Source organism: Drosophila miranda, chromosome 2, assembly GCF_003369915.1.
Source record: "Drosophila miranda strain MSH22 chromosome 2, D.miranda_PacBio2.1, whole genome shotgun sequence".
Classification (NCBI taxonomy): Eukaryota; Metazoa; Arthropoda; class Insecta; order Diptera; family Drosophilidae; genus Drosophila; species Drosophila miranda.
The window spans coordinates 7,449,377-7,472,059 of NC_046675.1; the positions used below are offsets into that span (position 1 = coordinate 7,449,377).

The 22,683-nt window shown below is 45.7% G+C and overlaps 2 protein-coding genes across 4 annotated transcripts in view; one reads left to right on the top strand and one right to left on the bottom strand.

The window, feature by feature from the left end:
* LOC108154955 (homeobox protein homothorax) overlaps positions 1 to 22,683 on the top strand; it is a 117,221-nt gene that overhangs the window by 55,585 nt on the left and 38,953 nt on the right. For 2 of the 3 annotated variants that reach the window (XM_017285461.2, XM_017285460.2), the window contains exon 8: positions 22,514 to 22,561. In XM_017285461.2, the coding sequence (XP_017140950.1) occupies positions 22,514 to 22,561 (48 nt within the window). The remainder of the gene's footprint in view (positions 1 to 22,513; positions 22,562 to 22,683) is intronic. The other variant, XM_033389178.1, reaches the window with a different exon arrangement.
* Positions 7,610 to 14,031, bottom strand: LOC117187140. The gene is made up of 2 exons (XM_033389180.1): positions 8,896 to 14,031; positions 7,610 to 8,838 (listed from the first exon to the last, which is right to left on the bottom strand). The coding sequence occupies exon 1, from the start codon at positions 13,983 to 13,985 to the stop codon at positions 12,564 to 12,566; it is 1,422 nt and encodes a 473-aa protein (XP_033245071.1). The 5' UTR covers positions 13,986 to 14,031; the 3' UTR covers positions 7,610 to 8,838; positions 8,896 to 12,563.

Below are 22,683 nucleotides of genomic sequence, written 5' to 3' on the forward strand. Positions count from 1 at the left end.
CTCCCAGCTACGCCAACTTGAAAAGATTTTTATGTGTATTTTTTTTTAGTATTTCTTGGTCATATTTTTGTTTTTGTTGCTTTTCAATATTTTTTTCGAGTGCGACTGACTTTGCACTTGGCGCTTCTTTTTGAAGATCCACCGAGTGCAGGAGGGGAGACTCTTCTGGCGGCTTGGAGGGGGTGGGTCAGGTGAATTATTTATGGTGATAGGCAAAAATAATATTATATATTTTTTCCTCTTCTATGTGTGTGTGAGTGCGTTGTTTTCCCCTTTGTTTGTGGCGGCAACAAAAACAAAAGCCCCGGCCCAAGCACCACTCGAAAAAGACACTCTTGGGCCACTCGTCGCTCCACTCCGCTCTGCTCTGCTCCAAAAGGCTGAGTGGGGGTCCAAGGTGATAATGCAGTTTCCACTGACCACAGCAGACCACGATGGGTTGGGGTTGGGGGGAGACGAACGCGGTTCGAGGCTCTCCGAGCTGGGAGGAGGCGTTCCGAAGCCAATCCATTGACGTTGACGTCAAATTTTTCGCTCGGACACAACTTTAAAGCGAGCCGAACAGAAACGAAACTTTTATGGGCACTTGTATGTGTGTGTGTGTGTGTGCTCTGCTCTGACGCGCCATTTTGATTGATTTATCTACACGTCGCGACACGTCGCCTGACTTTGTAGACAAATTAAATTTTGGCATAGTTCAAGCAGTGCACTCTCTCTCTCTATCGCTCTCTCGCTCTCTCGCTTTCTCCCTGTCTCCCTCTGCCAATGAAAATTATCTACAGTTGAATAATTTCAGCCAACGCGCAAAATTTTCATGTTAATTTTGTACATTTTGTTGCTGCTGCGGCGATAAGAAAATGGCAAGAAAACTTCTCTCTCTCTTCTCCCTTTCTCTGTCTGGCGAAATTTGCGGCGCGTATTTCGGGCGTAGCAAATAGATATTTTCCACATTTTAAGTAGACATGGCAACCCTGCTCTGGAGAGGGGGGGACACGGAGTGGAGTGGAATGAAAGGAATGTGGTTACCAAAGAATATTCCGAGCTGCAGAAATTCCACTGCAGAGCGCACAGGGGAGAGAGAGAGAGGGGGACTCGGAAAGAGAGGGATACTTTTCTCTGTCGTAATTTTATGCACGAATTCGTAAAATGTTATTCAAATGGAAAATGTGATTTTTATCAATTTTGACAGGAATTTCATGCCCCGACAAAGGAAAAACCTCACTGCACAAGGATGCGTGTCCTGCCACGAAATTTCCCCTTCGAATTGTATGCGAGGAGAGGTCAGGGTAGGGCAGAGTACGAATGAAAGAAAGTGGGAAACTCCCTAAGTGGGGAACAACTTCAATGAGAGAAAGAGATCTCTTTGGTCTTTAATTTTGACCATAATTATACACAATCGTGGATAGATAGCCCCAGCAATAAACGAAGATAGAGAGAGTGTGTGTGTTGGGCGTCAACCAAACGATAGATTTCCCTATAAAAACCCCGGCTATGTGGCTGACAGCCGCAGACCTCGGGAGTCGGCATAATTATATGGCACCCTCATCAAGCCCAGCCACAACTCCACAAGTTCTTCCATCTTCCATCAGAGGAGAGTTTCAATTAAAAAATATTTTGAAATTTTCGACTTGTCTCGACCTGACGATGGTGATGAGCTAATGGCTGCCAGGGTCGCCAGACCCAGGCCCAGACCCGTCACACTTGACGGTAATGCCCTGTTAAAGACCCCTAAGACGGGTGTCGAGTATTTTGTGTATTTTATATTGCGTTCAATGTGTTTATTTGCACACGGCGACTTGTCAAGTGTCGCGCTCTTAAATGCAAATCAAAACGAGATCAATTTGATGAAAAAATAGAATCGAAAATGAAAATAAACAAGAACAGCAGGCGGGCGGGCAGCAGCAGCAACCCCTTTTGATTCCGACTACCCTCCGCCTGACATTGATTGAAAATGCTGCGTGACGTAAATTAACTTTCATGGCAGCGGGTCGCCGGGTGGCAATACAGTGAGAGTGAGAGAGAGGGAGGGAGGGCTGGTCCCAGAAGTGCGTGTTATCCTTTCCGCTCGGCTCTCGGAGTTCGTCAAGCCGCAAGACCCACACAATTGCCAATTGTTACAGTTTTAAAGCCACGCCGGGAGGGTTGTTCATGGCAGCGGATCTGTCCGTGTGGCAGCTTGTTTTTGTCATTGTGGCATTTAAATCCTCCTCCTCTGCTGCTGACCTTATTTGGAGTGCACTTTTTCCAGCACTAAGGCGATTATCTTCCGTTTGTTGCTCTTGTTATTTACATTGATGAAATGTGTTACAGCTACCACAACATCCACAGTCAGAGCCACATCCACAGCCACATCTGAAGGGCAAAGGAATACTCGCCAGGGTAACAATAACAGGAAGCTCTAACTCTGTTTGTTATCTTGCCACGCACAATTAGACAATTTCCATTTGTTGCCCCCGGGGCCCACGGATCCGTTGACAGTTTTTCTCAGGGATTTTTGCCTTGGGAGTTTTTCTTGGTCTGCGATGTGAAATGTGAAAGCATTTGCCTCACTCCCATTCTTTTGAGCTGGCTTTTAATTGTATTACATTCGGTTCGGGCTCTGTGAAAGGAAGTGAAAATTCTGGGAGATTCCGCATGCAAATTCAAGCGAAGAGAAAGACCAAGGCCCGATCACTCTTCAATTGAATGCAGCTTTTCTCCCACCCTTTGACCCCACGAAAACCCTTCCATTCGCACCAGTATGATATAGATCACTGTTTCCACAACTTTTTAACTCTTTTGTCAGAAACGATGACACAATTTCCCCCCAACGATGATCACAAAAAATTAAATTAAAATTTTACGCATTAACAAAATATGAAAAAGAAGAAAAAAAACTCTTGAATAGAAGACCCGGCTGGCAGAAATTGCCCATATCTGTTGTCGAGCCCGAACCGAACCGAACCGAACCCCGAAATCCCCGCATAAAGAGTCCCCGCACCAGCTGCTGCACGTATGATTGGGCCTAACTAACACCCGGGACTTGGTTCGGGTTTGGGTTCTGTGCCGGGGACCACACCAAGTTTCACAATCATAAAAATTTGAAACAGAAATACGATGTTTCATAATGAGGAGCAGGGAATGGGAATCAGAGAATGGGAATGGAAATGGGTACGAGAATCAGGGAAGGGCAGCAGAGGCAGGCACCAGAGCTTATGTAACATTACGTCAAATAGCACAAAAGGCAATACATCTTCATCCCCTAAAAAAACACGACAGGAGCAGGAGCAGGACGAGGACCAGGGCGCTCGGCACTTCTTATTTTACAATGAAAATTTACGAACTGACTGTTGCTTTTTTTTTGGGCTCTGTTCTGCTCTGCTCTGCCTCTCGTTTGCTCATTCACATTATCATATTTCTGGGCCGACACGCCAATGAATAGAATGCGCATCGAATTTCCCAAGCTCGGGGATTGGGCTCTCGGGCTCTCGGGCTTCTGCCTGCGCATAGAGTTGCTCTCCATTTGGGGGGGTAAGGTGGCCTTCACATCAACAGAATCATCAACACCAGAAGGAACAGCTTCGGTTGAGAGGATAGGATAGCAGTGGGGTGGAGCGGTGGAAGTTGACAAACAAGCAACACCAACAGCGGCAACAAACGCTTCATTGTTGCTGCCTGCCACACGGCGCGCCGCGGAGGGTTGCGACTCCTGACAAACTGCGGACTTCCTTTAGGGCGGCTGAGGGCGGCTCATCCTGATGCGGATGCGGCATGGGATGGGAATCGTGTTTCATGGGTGGTCGGATGGTCGGATGGTCGGATGGTCGCTGACTTTGACTTGGAATTTGTCTAGCTTTGCACTTATCGCCGTAATATAGTTATGGATCTACAACACTGGCGGTTGAATAAATTGGACACAGCTGGACGATCACTCCAGCCACAAAGTTGATAAGAAATACAGAGAGACTGCGAGACAGGGACAGGGAGATCTTTCTGTCTTATTCTCGTTTGTTTTTTTTTTATGATTATTTTTGATTTGTTTTTTAACCTCAATGCTAGCGTTGGCCATTCATTCGCTGCGAAACATTAAAAATCATGTAGTCTTGACTTTTATTATTCATTATTTTCGCATTCATTCATTTTGGATTTCCTTCCAACTGCAATTCGGAGAGACAGATAGAGATAGATGGCGGTCGGTCGAAGGGGTAATCTGGAGGGGTCTTCTGGCGTGCCATTAATAGAGCTATCAAGTGCTGGATGCCGCTGATGACAGTGCTGCGGCTTATCAAGCTGCCGGTTGCAAGTTCCCCTCCGTTTAAAATTGCATTTCTCAACACACAAATCACAAATCACTGCGAGGCATGCAATCTCTCACACAAATCATTTCATTTTTGCCCAGCACAACGACTACGACAACGGACAACGGACAACCGACAACGATGGAGCCAAGTGTCATTAGCGTCACACGTCCCGATCCCAATCCCGATCCCCGATTCCCGATGCCCGTCCCCTCATCCATTCCATGCTCCTCTTGTTCTCTTTAAGTGTTTATTAGTATGAAACATTTATCAGCGATTATAATTATATGCCTTTATATGTATGGCCGTTTGTGTAGTGAGCTCTGACGACCTCTCGCGCTCTCGCTCCCTCTCTCTCTCTCTCTCTCACTCAGCAGATAGCGGGCAGCAAGCGGACAGGTTTGGAGGGACGCCACTGTATGCTAAATGCTTTTTAAATGCTCGAACAGGAAAATTAGGCAGAAAATGTTTTAGCCAGGATACACTCGTACAACAACAGCTACCACCTCTCGAGTGGACACGCCCCCTCTTGCCTCCTTGTTCGGCTTTTTGTTCCCTGGACAAACATTCTTGCAGCAACAGCAACACCTAAGACATTAGCATTACCATTATCCTGCGTCCACTGACCGACCGACCGACCGACCAGCAGTGGGCGTGCCACCTCCCTCGAAAGGCAAACATTCAATGACAAATTATGCGCCCGGTGCTTGAGGGGGCGTGGTCGGCTCACCTGACAAGGTAGGCAGGCAGGCGGGCAGACAGGTTTTGTTATGCCACCTACAAGTCCACCGCCGCCTGCCCTGCCCCGAGTTGGAGCGTGTCGGGGGCGTTTTGTTCGGGGGCGTGTGCTGCAGGGGGGAAAATTTGACATTTTGTAATTCGCTCTCCCAAAAAGAAACACACCACAGAAATTATCTAGCGTCAACAGGAAGAAAATTGTGTAGAAAATTGTGCTAGATATACACACATTTTCCTGTTCAACAGAATGGAAATTGTGGGTTAGCCTAATGATAAACGACATTAGCGACGGGGAAAGGGTAGGGGCACGGCAACGGGATGCAAATGCTTCGATAAAGTGGGGGGAAGTGCCGCAAATTGGTCGCCGGGAGAGAGGGCAAAGACCCAGAGCCTTGGATCGATCATTGAACTTCTTGCGAATCTCTGCCCTGACAATTGTCTCCGGCCGAAAAAGAAGAGCAAATAATGACGACAACCACAAAGAACGCGAAATGCGGAATTGTAAGCACCCCGCCCCTGGAGCACCACCCACACCCACACCCACACACACACACACACCCACTGCATGTGGCACGCGGATACACACATGTGTCTTGGGCTAAATTTAAACAACTTTTTCTGCCCGTACCCGTACGCTTTCAATGGAAAAATATCTTTTGTAGCGCCAAATGGCGCCGTGGCACAAAAGTTCCATTTCCATTTCGGTTTCTCAGCCTTCTTTTTTTTTGCCTTTTGCCATTCGTTTGGTGGCTCTTCAAATATTCATTGAGTTTGACTAAAAGGCAGGGCATACACTCAGCCTGTCTCCTGCCTCCAGCCGACTGCCTCCTGCCTCCTCCATCCTCCCTCCGCCATTTCATTAGCCAACATATGGAGCAGACAGTCGGAGAAACGGCGAATGGGGCAGGGCCATTCAGCAGCTGGAGCTGGAGCTGTAACTGGAGTCCCAGTCCTCTTCACATTTAAATGCGCACATAATTTCTAATTTGTGCGTCTAATTTATGTGCTCTCCGAGGCAGCGAGAGACCCCAAAAACTTAGCACAACAAACTTGCCAATTTAACGGGCGCCCAACCAGAAAAAAAAAAATCCAAACAGCATCCAAGTAAAGTAGAGCAGGGCACGATGGAGAGTGGAGAGCGTACAGAGAAAGCGGCAAAGTTTTTCTCCACTTGTAAGAAATAAGAAATAAATAAAGCCATTTCTTCTAATATACAAAAAGCCTCGAACGTTGGCAAGAAATGAGAAAATTACTTTTTTATAAGCACGAGTCGTCCAACCACCCCTCGGCCACAGCCACACAGCCACAGCCACACAGCCACACCTTGATGTACATTGAGGGGAACCGGAGAGCCGAGTCCTGAGAACCGGAGCACCGAGTCGTCGTGAGGCCTGAGTCCTGAGGGTTGAGGTCTGAGGTGTCTGTCTGTGTCTGTCTGTGGGGGGGTGACAGCCAAGTACATTGCCAAACATTGCCTAATTTGGAATTGCCTATGAAATGTGCATTAGAATAACTAGAATCTACTACCAAAGTGTCATCCCTCCCTCCCACTCTGTGGGCCATCACCCTCTGCCGAAAAGGCCGAAAAAGGTGTGTAATAAAAATAAATGTCTGTCGTTTGTTTATATCAAGAAAGCGACAATTTTTTTGCCCCCGTGCTTCCATTTCCTTTCTCTAGAGCCCGGAAAAAAAACGTTGCGTATACGCCGCATTGTCTGAGCAAAAACCCTTTGTAAACACCTGGTGTGGTCCACTAAAAATCCAGCAAGAAGCACGCACATTGATTGCTCGGGCCAGAGCTGCAGAAGCGAAAAAAATCGAACTAAATTTTACGACATAAACATAAATTTTATGACAGGCGAAAGAGTAAACGCTCCGTAAACCGGGAACTGGGAACCGGGCACCGGGAACTGGGAAACGGGCACCGGGAAAGGAAATCAATTTTATGCGCTCTGGCCAAAAGTAAGAAAAACAAATAGTGCCCCATCAAAGCGGCCAGGGAGATAGACAGTGCCCCAAGGAATGGGGAAACGAACTATAAAATCTATGTGAGAACTATTAAAAAATCGTAAAAGAAAACCGTTCAGGGGGGGTGTGAGAGTTATCTGGACGGGTCGGGGGTGGACCGGGTGAGAGAGTTGAGGTTGTAGGTTGTGGGTGAGTGTTTTTACTGGCGGCGGCCTTTGGCTGTCGTAAAGTCGCCGATGGAGATTTATTTCAGGGCTTCCCCGGTCCGATCCGTTCCCGAGTGCGGCTGGCTGCATTAATAATGCCATTAAAGGCCGGCATTACAAGTGTAATGTAATAATTGTCCTTGATGGAGCTGCCCGCCCATCTGGTGTAACGAACCAGGCTGGGTGTTGGGGAGTGGGAGAAGGGCGCACGCGGTTATTCCCGGCTGGGATGCTCGTCGGCTAATTGGGGTGGTGATCTTGCCCTCCTCTCACCGGATGCCTATCCTAAATAGTAACAAGTTAAAATTTATGCGTGCTACGACGAGAGTTAAGGTGGACCTAAAATTGCTTGAACACACAATTGGCCCTTTCTCCGACCTGTCCCCGAACGCTTTTCCCCGCCTCAGATCTCGTTGAGGGCGGATTGACCCTCCCTACCTTGGCCATTCCTAGGTCGCAATTTATATGGAATGACCCCTTTGCGTCGTTATGGGATCCTCAGGGGCATTTGGCTAGCCGAAGGCAAAAAAAACTGTGAACTAAAACATTATAAAATTTATTGAATTATGACTAAAAACTGAGCGATTCCTAAACTAAAACTAAACATAACCCAACAAAAAGTACGCATAAAAAGTAAAAGAATAAAAAAATAATATCAATAAAATTGCTTAATAATGATGAGGAATAAAACTAACAATTATCTCGGAATTCATGTATGAAGACAGTACAACAGCCAGACCGAAAGGGGGGAAGAAACGGAACAAACAATAGGGGGAATTATGTAATTATCTAAATTTCTCTTTCCTTTTCTCTCATGAGGGGAATTGCCAGGGTTAAATTTTCTTGTTCGTTCTCACTCACCCGATGATCCGCATATCCACCGACGAAGCGCTTCCCGGAGGAGATTTGGACCTGTAAAGTGAACTCCAATCGGGAGTAAATCAAAGGCACACAAAAAAAAACCTCACTCACAAATTAAACTCTTTGCTCGCTCCACTCTCACTTTGAGCGACTCATTCCACTCGAGTACAACAAAAAAGCTCTCTCTGCCCTTTCTTTTTCTTCCTTTTCTTTCGCCTGCCCTTCGCCGACTGTCGCAGACTTTAACGCACAAAAAAACTAACAAAGAAATATTACTTAACTCATCAAATTATTAACACTAATCACTTAACACTGAATCCTATTATTACTAGAGATCTCAGCCATTCCCGGTTTCTTTTAGTTTTAGATTTTCTCCCTTCCGAAATCACTCCATCGTTCCCTGGGACGGTTCCCGACGATAAAAATCACTCGCGAGACCACTCGAAAGACCCCGCCAGATCTCGGACTGCTCTTGCTTTCGCTCTAGCTGCGCTATATAGCCCTGCCTTGGCTCGCTTTTCAACAAGACGATTGAGTTTTTTTTCTTCTTCCCCAAAAACCACTCAACTCTCGCTAGCGTGGCGTCGGTGCCCGTGTACTTGGGCCTGCAATTTTTTCCAACGCTGCTTTGGCTGCTCCTCTGGACCCCTTCTGGCGTCCCTTGGACGCTCGATCTCCTCGACGCCTCGCGTCTTTGGATCCGCGAAGCTGATCCGGGCCGCTTTGCAAAGAAAATACGGCGATGCGGCGTTCCTCCTTTGCGGTATCCACTGCGCCAATGGCCGGTCCTACACGGATGAAATTATCTGACTAGTCCAATTTTCCTTTACCCTTCTCAATCTCACCTAGGCTGGAAAACTAATGCCGGAATGCTGAAGCTCTTCTCCTCCCGCCGCGATTACACGTTTTTTTCCCTTTTTAGCACTTATAAAAAATACTTGTTGGCTGTTGACAGAGAAAACGAACGCTCGGGTCGAGCGCCAAAACGGGAAGAGACCGAAGCCAAGCCCCTCAACAAGCTACAACCCTCGGGCCCTCTCAAAGGACAGGGTGAAATGCCAGAGAAAGTTGACAATCCAAGCTGTTAACTCTATCACTCTTCCTATGCCACTTTTCGTGATCTCCCCGACCTAGCCCATAGAGGGTGTTTGGTCTACCACGGCCCTTACGGTGCCGACCACTAGATGGCGCTGCGAACTAGCTCTCTCGCTGATCCAAGCGTTACAAATACCCCCCGCCGAAGATCTGACTTAGTGGTATCACACAAGTCGGATCCAAACTGCGCGGATCAGCTATTGTTTTAAGTCTTTCGCGTGGTATCGCCCAATAGACCGTCCTTGTAGATCCTCCAACTCATAATAAGCATTACCTATCTTCTTGCGGATTCTGGCCTTCACATAGGCTGGGCCCAGTTTGGCACTATAGCCAGCCTGGAAGTTGCTCTGCTTAAAGTTCCTCCGGAACACCTCTTGGCCCACTTGGTACGAAACCTCCCTTGATCTCAAATTGTAATTTCGTTCGTTTTTCTGCCTTTGCTTTTCCATTACCATTAAGGCCTTGCTACGTACCAATTCCAACGAATCCTCCTTGGAGAAGACTAGGGATTTATCTTCCAACAATCGAAGAGCTCTCAGAACTTTATACGTTTCCCCGGAGCTAACGAACTGCTGCCCAAATACCATATAATAGGGCGAAGTTCCAAGGCTAGAATGGACCGCGGTTCGCAAGGCGCAACAAATGCTGCTCAGCTCCTCGTCCCAATTTTTCTGATCGGACCTCACATAGGAACGAATGGCGGCAATTACAGATCGGTTTACTCGCTCTGACGCATTCGACTGCGGAGAGTATACTGCTGTGGCCGTGTGTGATATCTTGTGCGCTTTGAGAAACTTTTGGAAGACTTCCGACTTAAATTGCGAGCCATTGTCCGATACGATGGTCTCCGGAAAGCCAAAAGTGTGGAATAGATCTTGCTGCAGATACTTGATCACGAGATCAGCCGTTAGTTTTTTTACAGCCTTCAGGAAGACAAACTTAGAATAGTGGTCTAGTACTATAAATATGCCAATATTCCCGCTTTTTGAACGTGGATAAGGGCCGAGAAAATCTACGTATAGCTTCTGGAAAAACCTCTGCGACTCGGGTGCCACTCCCAACGGGGGTCGCTGGACAGAGTTCGGTGCTTTAGTTGCTTTACAAGTGTCGCACGCGAGTACATACGCTTTTACATCTTTGACTAAACTTGGCCAATAGAGAAACTGTCGCACTCGCTCTAGAGTCTTATGAATTCCCCCATGCGATGCTAAGGGATGGTCGTGAGCATTGGCTAGTACCTCTGGAATAAGACTCTGTGGGATCCATAACTTCCAGATAAAATGATCATGAAGAGTACTCCCTGTGGCGAAATCACACTTCCTATACACACGATCTTCGACCACCCTCAGATCCGGCAAGTTAACGTCATTGGCCCTTATTCTGCTTACCAGCTCCACATACTCGTCGGACTGAAAAGCTGGTGACTCGAGATCAACTGCTTGTCCATAACCAACATCAACGGCCGCCAACTCTTCTTCATTAACTCTGGATAAGGCATCGGGTACAACATTTAAACGCCCACTCCGGTGTTCTATTTTGAAGTTAAAGCCCTGTAATTTCAATGCCCATCGGGCCAGCCGCGAATGTAGATCCGTCTGCGTCATGAGCCATTTTAGAGATGCATGATCGGTGATAACCGTAAAATCCTGTCCCTCTATGTATGCCCTAAAACGATTGATGCAAACAATCGCCGCCAGACACTCTTGCTCGGTCACAGAATAATTTCTTTGCGCCTTATTAAGTTTTTTCGACACAAAAGCTATCGGAAATTCGTCTCCTTCCGGAGTCTTTTGCACTAAGACACCTCCAACACCCGACTTGCTGGCATCACAATGCACAAAGAAAGGTTGGCTAAAATCGGGACTACGAAGAACTGGCGCAGAGCACAACAGTTTTTTAAGTTCCTCGAACGCGGTACGTCCTTCTGGAGTCATGACAAATCTGCACTTAGGTTTCAGCAGGTCAGTGAGAGGGGAAGCTATCGACGCAAAATTTGCTATAAATTTACGATACCATCCAACCATCCCAAGGAATCTCCGTAGGGCTCTCAAAGAGTTCGGCACTGGAAAGTCTATCATGGCCGAAATTTTCCCGGGATCCGTTCGAATGACACCCTCCCCGACGATATGACCAAGATATTTCACCGAACGCATACAGAATTTGCTCTTTTCTACGTTGAGCGTTAATCCAGCCAATCGAACATGCTGCGCTACCACTCTCAACACCTTCATATGCGACTCAAAGCTATCGGAAACAATTAACAGGTCGTCCAAGTAGACGAAGACTTCATTGCGAAGTTCCGCAGGGATCACCTTGTCCATCAATCTGGTCATGGTTTGCGACGCGTTGGTGAGACCGAACGGCATAACCTTAAACTGATATAAAGGTTTACCTGGAATTGTGAAAGCAGTTTTGTCCCGAGACTCCGGATCTAAGGGTATCTGCCAATAGGCATCCTTGAGATCCAGACTCGAGATGAACATGGCTCTGGGGAGGCGACTTAGTATACCGTCTATTTGCGGCAACGGATAGGCGTCCTTTCGTGTAACAGCATTGACTTTTCGGCTGTCTAGGCAAAGTCGAACCTTTCCCGGTTTCTGGACTAGCACAACTGGAGAGGACCAGGCGCTATCAGATTCCTCAATAACTCCTAATTTGAGCATCCTATCCACTTCGGCATACAGCAGTTTCTCCACGGCTGGTGACACGGGAAAATGCCGTTGTTTTACAGGCTTAGCATCTCCTGCATCGATGGAGTGCGACAAAACCGATGTTCTACCCAAACCAGAGACTGCAAAGGATGGAAATTCCGACACAACCTTCTGCAACTCCTCTTTCTGACTTGGAATTAGTACGTGCGATTCCTGACAAATTTCTGCTACCTGCATCTCCGGAGGTAATAAATTGAACGTTGACCAAAAATCGATTCCTAGATATAAGTCCTGGCTAAGCGACGGAATGATATGTAGTTCCAAATCCTTCACGACGTTATCATAGGTGACTGGAGTTCTCAATCGACCCAGAACCTCCTGCCGCCTGCCATCTGCAGTATGAGCAACTGAGATGCCCCGTTTAAATGGAATCCTGCTGGTAATTATTTGTTTAGCCAAATTCCCACCAACTACACTCATCGCTGCCCCCGTATCTAACAACCCAAGCACTGGCCGCTCAAAAATTTTTACCTCTGCGTACGGACGTTTATCGAGCTCTTTGTATCTAATCGCATTTATTGACTTAGCTGCCTTCCAAAATGATCTCATCCGTTTGGAGTGTCTTGAATTGGATCTACGACGGAACAGTGTTTCTACAGCCTCTGCATCGGAATTAGAATTAATGAAATTATGCCATAAATTTGTTTTTACTGTACTGACGGGCTGGACTGGAATGCTCGTATCTATAACTGCCTGGTGTTGATTTTCTACTGGCTGGCGTCTGGGTTCGCGGATTTTTGGCGACGCACACTCTGAAGCTGACGAGGCTGTGTGCTCGCCATGCCGTTTTTTTTCTGACATTTTTCGCAAGCTGGTTTGTAAATGTTTGGAATGCCACACCCATAGCAAAAGATCTTGCGTTTGGATTCGCAATCCTGGTACCGATGTCCTTCCTTATGGCAGTTCCAGCATACCAAGGCCAACGCTCCTATTTCGGCTTCGCCCTCACCTTCGGAAAACTCCGTTTCGTCATCAGACATGTGCTCCTCCACCAACTCAGCTACTTGCCTACGGAAAGGGACACTCTTTTGATACCCATAATTCCGTCTCACGTCCTCCAGGAAATTCTCTCTTCGTCTGCATATTTCCCTGAGCTCCCCAACCGAAGTTATTTTTATATTGAGCAACTCGTGCCTTACTTCGGGCCTCAAATTTCTTCGCAGTATGTCTACCACCGACTTTTCTGACAAGGGAGACTCTAAACTATCCATTAGCTGGACTATGGCATCATAAAAGGCATCGAACCCTTCCTTTTCTTTCTGCTTCCGGTCCCTGATCGCCTCTCGAATGTCCACATCCGTGCGAGTGTCTCGGAACTGTTTCTTTAATGCCTGACAAAGCACATCCCATCGGACTACTACCACTGACTTATGAAACCTCCAAAAGAATTCCCGAGCCTTTCCGTCAAAGAGGATGCTAGCGTTGCTACATAGCACCGCAAAGTTGCTTTCCAGCGTTGCATGGGTGAGAGCTTCTACCCTATAGATAAAATTATCAGCGCTAATTCCATCCGCATTCCCGCTAAATCGTAGCTTCCAACCATTCATGATGTGTACGACCTTGTCCGGCCTTTGGGACAGATCGGAAGCTAAACTTCTGGGAGTGTCTCTGCCCTCTCTGTAAAATCCTGCCGATTCTCGGCCTCCGCCTGCTTCCTGACCCTGCGAACTATGGTCTGGAGCTATATTTCGAGTGTGTTGATCCCGGCCAGTCAGTTGAAGATGAGCAGCGACATTGGTTTGTATTATTTGCGCCATCTGCTCCGACAACTGGGTTAAAAGGTCGTTTTGCATGGCTCGCACTGCTTGGGTAATCATGATTCCTATATTCCCGCCATCAACTGAAGCTGAACCTGGATTATTATTTGCTGATCCCGTCGCTGGGGTGCCTGAAGCTTTTTCTTTGCTTCCTGCCTGCTGTTTGGCGGTTTGCGTGCCCGAAACCGATGCGCCGCCTTGCAACTCAAAAGTGACTCTTCCACATCTGGGACATTTAGCATTTTCCTTCGAGTAGGGGACGATGCAAGCTTTATGAAATTCGTGGCCACACCTGGTCTTGTATGACTGCAGGGACCCAAACTCTTCCCCACACAGAATGCAAACGGACGGATTTACAGGTTCTCCCTCCATTATTGATTCCCTTCGGCACGTCAACTAGCTTTTTTTCTTCCCAGTGCTCACAATTCTTTGCCGGTCGATGACCTATCTCAACCGAGACAGCTGTTTCGGCGTTCTAGCAACTTTTTTTCTTGTGACACAAAAAAAATAAAAACTCTTTGCTTACAGCTTGAGGAAGTGAGACGCGTTTGTAACTGATAATAAAACAAAAAACAATTTATAATTAAAAAATAAGAATAATATTTTGTGAAAATCGCAATATATAAAGAAATCAAAAAAAACATTTATTTGCCTTCAAGCATAGCTTAGTTCCCCTGAAAAAAAATCATATCGGAACTGGTGTGAGAAGAAAGAACAATGATAATTTACCGCTGCTTGTGCCGTGCTAATCAGCCCTTGCAACAACAACCAAACGTTTTATTGCTTTGGAGCGCCGATCCGCAAGACAAAAACAACGACTGCAAGCTCGAGTGCGAGTAAATCGAAGCTAATCAGTTTCGTCTTCTTTACTCTCCTTCGCACTCTTGCTTCCGCGGACAGGTATGCTGGTTTTCCATCACCCGTGGCCAGGCAAACTCTTATTAAAGATTTTGTTCTGTATTTCCGAGCGTTTGATGGCTAGCTCTGCCGCATGACTATTGTAAACTATGGATGGGTCTTTGCTAAAACTCGTTATTCGTGGTCAGGGTGGACTTATTTAAAGACTTCTTCCCTGCTTTTCCAAACGTCTAACTCGTTGGGCTACGGACTCCATTACTGTAGGGTATTTAATCGCCTACTAAGCTCTACGTCCTCAGCCGTGGCTTGTCGATCGCTGCTAGCAACTTCTCAACAATAAATCCTATGCGACTGACTTGCAAAATTTAGCTGACTATGAAGATCGGTATTCTGGCCCAGATGCTGCAGCAACCGTAGTTTGAGAATAAAAGCGAATAAACGTATATGCCTCTCTTCTCCAGCCCACTACATATGTACATCGTTTGCCAGAAAAACCGAAAGTGTTTTTGATGTGTGTGTTTCTGCGATATTGTTGACCACATCGGGATGCGGTTCTACCAATTATTTTGGGTCCCATTGTTGGGCGCCACTAACTTTATAATAATGAAATTAATAATTACTTATAACTGTAACGAACCAGGCTGGGTGTTGGGGAGTGGGAGAAGGGCGCACGCGGTTATTCCCGGCTGGGATGCTCGTCGGCTAATTGGGGTGGTGATCTTGCCCTCCTCTCACCGGATGCCTATCCTCATTATTAACAAGTTAAAATTTATGCGTGCTACGACGAGAGTTAAGGTGGACCTAAAATTGCTTGAACACACAATTGGCCCTTTCTCCGACCTGTCCCCGAACGCTTTTCCCCGCCTCAGATCTCGTTGAGGGCGGATTGACCCTCCCTACCTTGGCCATTCCTAGGTCGCAATTTATATGGAATGACCCCTTTGCGTCGTTATGGGATCCTCAGGGGCATTTGGCTAGCCGAAGGCAAAAAAAACTGTGAACTAAAACATTATAAAATTTATTGAATTATGACTAAAAACTGAGCGATTCCTAAACTAAAACTAAACATAACCCAACAAAAAGTACGCATAAAAAGTAAAAGAATAAAAAAATAATATCAATAAAATTGCTTAATAATGATGAGGAATAAAACTAACAATTATCTCGGAATTCATGTATGAAGACAGTACAACAGCCAGACCGAAAGGGGGGAAGAAACGGAACAAACAATAGGGGGAATTATGTAATTATCTAAATTTCTCTTTCCTTTTCTCTCATGAGTGGAATTGCCAGGGTTAAATTTTCTTGTTCGTTCTCACTCACCCGATGATCCGCATATCCACCGACGAAGCGCTTCCCGGAGGAGATTTGGACCTGTAAAGTGAACTCCAATCGGGAGTAAATCAAAGGCACACAAAAAAAAACCTCACTCACAAATTAAACTCTTTGCTCGCTCCACTCTCACTTTGAGCGACTCATTCCACTCGAGTACAACAAAAAAGCTCTCTCTGCCCTTTCTTTTTCTTCCTTTTCTTTCGCCTGCCCTTCGCCGACTGTCGCAGACTTTAACGCACAAAAAAACTAACAAAGAAATATTACTTAACTCATCAAATTATTAACACTAATCACTTAACACTGAATCCTATTATTACTAGAGATCTCAGCCATTCCCGGTTTCTTTTAGTTTTAGATTTTCTCCCTTCCGAAATCACTCCATCGTTCCCTGGGACGGTTCCCGACGATAAAAATCACTCGCGAGACCACTCGAAAGACCCCGCCAGATCTCGGACTGCTCTTGCTTTCGCTCTAGCTGCGCTATATAGCCCTGCCTTGGCTCGCTTTTCAACAAGACGATTGAGTTTTTTTTCTTCTTCCCCAAAAACCACTCAACTCTCGCTAGCGTGGCGTCGGTGCCCGTGTACTTGGGCCTGCAATTTTTTCCAACGCTGCTTTGGCTGCTCCTCTGGACCCCTTCTGGCGTCCCTTGGACGCTCGATCTCCTCGACGCCTCGCGTCTTTGGATCCGCGAAGCTGATCCGGGCCGCTTTGCAAAGAAAATACGGCGATGCGGCGTTCCTCCTTTGCGGTATCCACTGCGCCAATGGCCGGTCCTACACGGATGAAATTATCTGACTAGTCCAATTTTCCTTTACCCTTCTCAATCTCACCTAGGCTGGAAAACTAATGCCGGAATGCTGAAGCTCTTCTCCTCCCGCCGCGATTACACGTTTTTTTCCCTTTTTAGCACTTATAAAAAATACTTGTTGGCTGTTGACAGAGAAAACGAACGCTCGGGTCGAGCGCCAAAACGGGAAGAGACCGAAGCCAAGCCCCTCAACAAGCTACAACCCTCGGGCCCTCTCAAAGGACAGGGTGAAATGCCAGAGAAAGTTGACAATCCAAGCTGTTAACTCTATCACTCTTCCTATGCCACTTTTCGTGATCTCCCCGACCTAGCCCATAGAGGGTGTTTGGTCTACCACGGCCCTTACGGTGCCGACCACTAGATGGCGCTGCGAACTAGCTCTCTCGCTGATCCAAGCGTTACACTGGCCATCAATGGAACTCTGCAATTAGGCCAAACTCGAGTCCAGTTCCATTGCACATCATGTATTGATGATATGTGCGGCTTTTTTCGGGCCCTAATGTAAACGCATTTAAACGCAATTACTTTTCACTCGATGGTGTGTCTCGTTTCTTGCTGACACGTACCAAAGGCATTTTTGTGGCTCTTGTGGCTGTTGGCTGTTGGCTGTTGCTGATGATGATGATTGCCGGCGTCGCTGCCGCTTGGAGTGTCGTCATAAAGATCTTTTATCAAAACGTTAATGGATTGACTCATTCTCATACTCATACCTGCCTCTGTCTCTGTCTCTTTGGATAGTTGCGTGCACTTCTTGTGTGTGTGTGTGCATAAGGGAAACATCCGTACTCGTACTCACACGTGTCTCTGTCCCAGTTTGGAACTATTGCAGTGGCTCTTCCCTGGCTCGTGCAATGTGTAATGTGTAATGTGAAGTTAATGAAATGGTTCCCACTCTTTTCCCACTCTACGAGTGTATATGTTTTGTTGAAAATGTTATTAATTATAGGCGCACCCTAATTTGTTGCCTTCGGGGCCGAGTTGGACGAGTTAGTTGGGTAATTTGCCTCTGGCCAAGTCCCCAAAGTCATCAGAATGTGCTGAAAGCCTATATTAATTGCATTTTAATGAAACAGAAAAGTTTCCGGCCCATAGCGAACCCTTTTTCTGTTGAATCTAGATCTCCAACAAGATCCTAACTGCCCGATACGAATGGACTTGTTAATGATATGGTAAATGCACACAGTCCTTGGAGTCCTTCTCCGCGGGCTAGGAGAGATTTACCTCCTATCTATCTCTCTCTCTTGTGTGCTTTATTGGTCAGACCACAAATGAAATTAAATATTCGCAGCTGGAAAAACGAAATATATAAAAATATGGAAGCTCTCTCTGTGGCCTGCCTGTCCTATTTGTTATTTTCGTTGCATTATCAGGCGCCACACAAAAAAGAGACAGAGAGAGAGAGAGAGACAGAGAAAAAAAATCAAATAAATAAAGCTCGCATATAGAGAGGCTTATATGGCACATCTGTTCTGTCGGTGTGTCCGTGGGTTGTGTAGGTGTATTGTTGCTGATAAAAAATTCATTAATTCATATACAAAATGCAATTAAGCGCAGTGGCTGCCACAATAAAAACACGAAATCCGTGACGACCAACTAACAAAAAAAACACCAAACCAGAAACGAAACGAAATGAAGAATCGTCGAGGCTAGGAATACCCTGTGCACTTTTTGGTATATATTAATATCGGATAAATAAAGATATAGTTGTAGAATATTTCCATGGATAAATGTGTTTATGGACCTCAAATCGGAATTTGTCAGAGGGTATCAAAAAGTGGCATGCCGCCTGGCAAATGGTGAGTGGGCGTGGGCGGGCGAGTGGCAGGGTATAACAGCAAACGCAGCAGTTAAATTAACAAATTGCATGCATATTTTAATAAAATAAATATTTTAATAAGATTAAACTATAATGCAGCCAAATGTCAAAGCCGCGCGCGCTTTTTCCCCAGCGGATAACACACTCAAATGCAATCCAAAGGAAAAAATGATGCTCTGCCGTATTTAAACCAAACAAACACAAAAAAAATGGCAAATAATTGCACTGTTTTTTCGCGCTTTTTGTTTAATTTATGCGGTTTTCAATTACCCCTTTGATATGAATTAATGACCGCATAACAATGCATAATCCTCAGGCTCCATATCGCACTCTGGCACCCTCGGCCTCTGCCACTGACGCTTCTCACATAATTTAATTAAACATTTTGTGGCAGGTGTAGCGGGTCAGGGAGGAGAGGATATCATGTTGCAACCACCCTCCCCCCTGCCCTACTGTAGTTGCTGTTGCTTTCTTTGGCTGACATTTGCCAATCGGTTTGTGGTGCATGCTGCTTGCTGCCTTCACTGAATTGTTGCTAGCGAATTCCTGCAACTACAAACTAAACCACAACAACAACTGCGGCAAGTACAGCAACAACATTCTTTTGTTGCTCGTCGGGGCAGCAAAATTTCATGCTTGTGTAAACTATTTGTCGACAATTTTGTCTGCTACAAAAGTCCGCATGCCACAAGACCAGACCAGGCCAGAGCGGACCCCATGCAGCAGAGCGCAGACACCAACTTGTGGCCGCTGCCACTGCCACTGCCACTGCAACTTGTGGCAGCAAAGCGTTGAAGCGCGCGCTGCTGGCACGGCACGAACATCGCTCAGCTTTGGCTTTAGCTTGGGGCCTGGTCTAATGATTCCCCGACTTCTGGCACTGGCACTCCCCGCCAATCAAGTGCAGGGCCCGGCACATCCTTGGGGCAGACAGAGTACATAAACAATGATTGAAATCAATGCAAAATGCTATCAGTGGAGTGGCGGGAGGGGGGCAGAACGTTCCAGGGCTCCTTCCGCTTGGGTTCGGTTCGGTTTCTTATCTGGAATGAAAAGTTTGGCGCGTTTAAAGTAAGTTTACGTGTAGCACGGCAAAGTGCATTGATAAGGCTGCTGCAACCCGTCCTGGCTCGTCCTGGTCTGCACTTTCTTTGCCTTTTGCTGATTAGTCGATCAATGTTCGGCCTGAACTGAATCAAGCTTTTAAATATGCAAAAAAAAAAGGGGGAAAAAGTGAAGTGAAGCCATGCCAGCGGCATTAAGAGCTCTTAAGACTCGAACCAGTTTCAGAACCTCTCCGAACCAGTCCCCTGCCTCACTGCCATTACCCCTTTCCTCGCTCTGCCTCCCTCTCTCTGTCTCTTGCTTTAGCCAACTCCATTATAGCTCATTATCGCCCCGAGCCACAACATCTTACATTATGCTGATGAGTTTTTTGGCCATTCTAATAGGAAAAGGCCTCTCTGCTAATTTATAAAAATAGAAGAAAAGAGGAAGAAAAAACCCAAGGAAAACGAAAAACAAAATGCGGCTACCTCTGGCTGGCCTGGTCTGGTCTGGTCTGGCTGTTCATTAAATGACTGCCACGCCCACCAATGGCTGTTCATTAATTGTTGACAATGATTACCTGGCCCTCAAGAAAATGAAACGAAACGAAACTAAAGCAAAAAGCGGACTCGGCCTGGGTCTGGCACTGAGTTCTCTTTTGGGTTTTGGGATTGCCTTGGGGTTGGGGTTGGGGCAATGGGCGATGGGCGATGGGTGATGGCCCAAGCGAATGCAATTTCAATTTTCAACGACAGGTGATAAATAAATCGAAACGCAACGAATTGAAATGAATCGACAGAGGCAACAGCAGCGAACAGCAGCGGTGGCATCGTCTCATCCATCGGCAATCGATTCGTTGCGTTGCGAATGAAATTGCGCCATATTTGGGCGTTATTTGTTGCCCGACTTCAAGGTGGAAGAGTAGCAGGAGGGGCAGGAGGGACAGGAGGTAGGAGTAGGCACCAGCCTCTGGACAAAGACACTAAAGCAGCTCAAGACTGGGTCTCCGACGGGGACTGCGACTGCGACTGGGTCTGGGTCTCGGACTTGGACTCTGAGCTCTACCTCTGACTGAGGCGTTGGCAATGAGCGTCGAAGGCATTTAATTGCCACCACGGCATTTTGACGTCTACGCATCAGGGAGAGACCAGGACAGAGACAGCGACAGCGACAGCGACAGAGTCCCAGTCCCAGTGCCAGTCCAAGTCCCAGACCCTCTACTCTCTGTTTCCGAAAGGTGTTTTGTCGCCAGTCGAGAGCCCTGTCCTGTCCTGCCCTGTCCTGTACCGCTCCGCCCTCCAATTGAGTGCGAATTGGCATTTCATTTGGCGCATTTGGCATTTTCGGGGAGCGTTGATCATTTAGCCGTGTTTAGTGTCCGTCGTTGTTGCGCTTTTTAATTTCGTTTTGTGCTCACCAAACACACACACACAAAATACAAGATACAACGAGACCAGGCCATGCCACAAAATGATTTAAGATGTTCGACTGTCATCGGTGACAACATTGACAGTAAAATTATTTCTACGCGCTGCAGAAGGTTAATTATCGTTGATTTATTTACAACAAATCAAGTCGACGAATACGATAAAAATACAATAAAATTACAGAAATAAACCTGCAGCATTTTACAATAAGTAAATGGAAATCAGGGCAGATGATCATGATCATCAGGAGGATAGTATTCCTCTCAAGGCGGGGAGATTCGGATCATTCTCAATGAAAAAGAAAAGGAATGTTCTGTGCGATTAACTCTTTTTGTTGATACGAAAAATGAAACCATTTAATGCGATATTATTGCCATTTTTCGGCTTAAGTGTGGCTGCAAAAATGTTTATGGCCTTAAAACGCCATTAAATGTCAGAAAATAAAAATAGCAAAAAACTTAATAATTTATCGAAATAAAATGCGTGCAAATAAAATTCTCGAAAAAAAGATAAAGCACAAAAATTAAAAACGAAAAAAAAAAACACACACACACAACCTGACAGCCATAAATAATTAACAATACAAAAAGAGAGATGAAGCGGCCGAAGAGGATTCTGCGTTAATTTGCATTTTTGTTTTATGATAACAAAAAAAAAAAAACAACAACAAAAAATGCGAAAAAGTAAAACATTTTCAGCAACAAACATGGCAAACCGCAGGCAAAATTAAAACACGAGCACAATGTAAAAATATTAAATTAACATTAACAGGGAAATGAAGGCGGTTAGGCAAGCGTGGGAGGGGAGGGTGGGGAGGGGCATGGTGTGGCGTGTGCGTGCTTGTCAAAGTGAATTTAAAATAATTATTGTACATTATGCGCCGCAATGCGTATTAAATTAAATGCTGCACAATAATAAAATTAATCAAGCAACAAAACAAAATTAAACCAACAAAAAACGCGCTAGAATAAAGAGCGAGAGAGAGGGAGAGAGGGAGAGAGGAAGGGCCAAAAATTGCAGGAAGGTGACAGACAAAAGCCCAATAGAGCCACACAAAAACTATAGACAGCACGAACAAAAATAAAATGGTTGTAATTAAGCGTTTTAATGCTGCAATTATGGATAAAGAGTGGGAAGCACACACACAAACACACACACGTAATGGTTGGATGAACACGAAGTCCTGCATATCCTTTTGGATAAATGGAAATAAGGGGACTTACGACCAATTTTAGAGCATTATTAGTTTACAAAATTGTCAAAAATAAAGCAATAAAGTCGGGGCTATACAAATTTACAAATCTTATAGAAAATTGATTAATTTATGGGATAAAATAAAGTAGTCCTGCACTGTTAAATATATACCATTTAATATTCTATATATACCCTCCTTATAGCCAGGGTATCATTATACAAAAAAAAATTCCCATTTGAGTGCAATTTTTTCGGGGATTATAAAAACATTTGCGTTTAATCCGAGAATATTATTTATTGGTAATTAGTTGAATGAATGCGGCCAACCCCACCAATGATTCCTTTATAAAATCCTAATTGAAATAAATATGCATTTGGCTAATTCGCTGCTGTATTTTCTTTCCCATTTCAGATGGTAAGTTCTTATCATCACTCAATCCTTCAGAACTAACATATGATGGTAAGTCACATTCCACATTAAGTCATTTAACACATTTTTGTAGAGTAGAGATACTTACTATATATACTTAGAAGATAGATTAGAGGCTAAAGGGGGACAGGGTACACGTGCTGACTTCCAGT

Excerpts from the sequence above, each read along its gene's own strand:
- LOC117187140 (XM_033389180.1), bottom strand. The coding sequence starts at position 13,985 with ATGGAGGGAGAACCTGTAAATCCGTCCGTTTGCATTCTGTGTGGGGAA.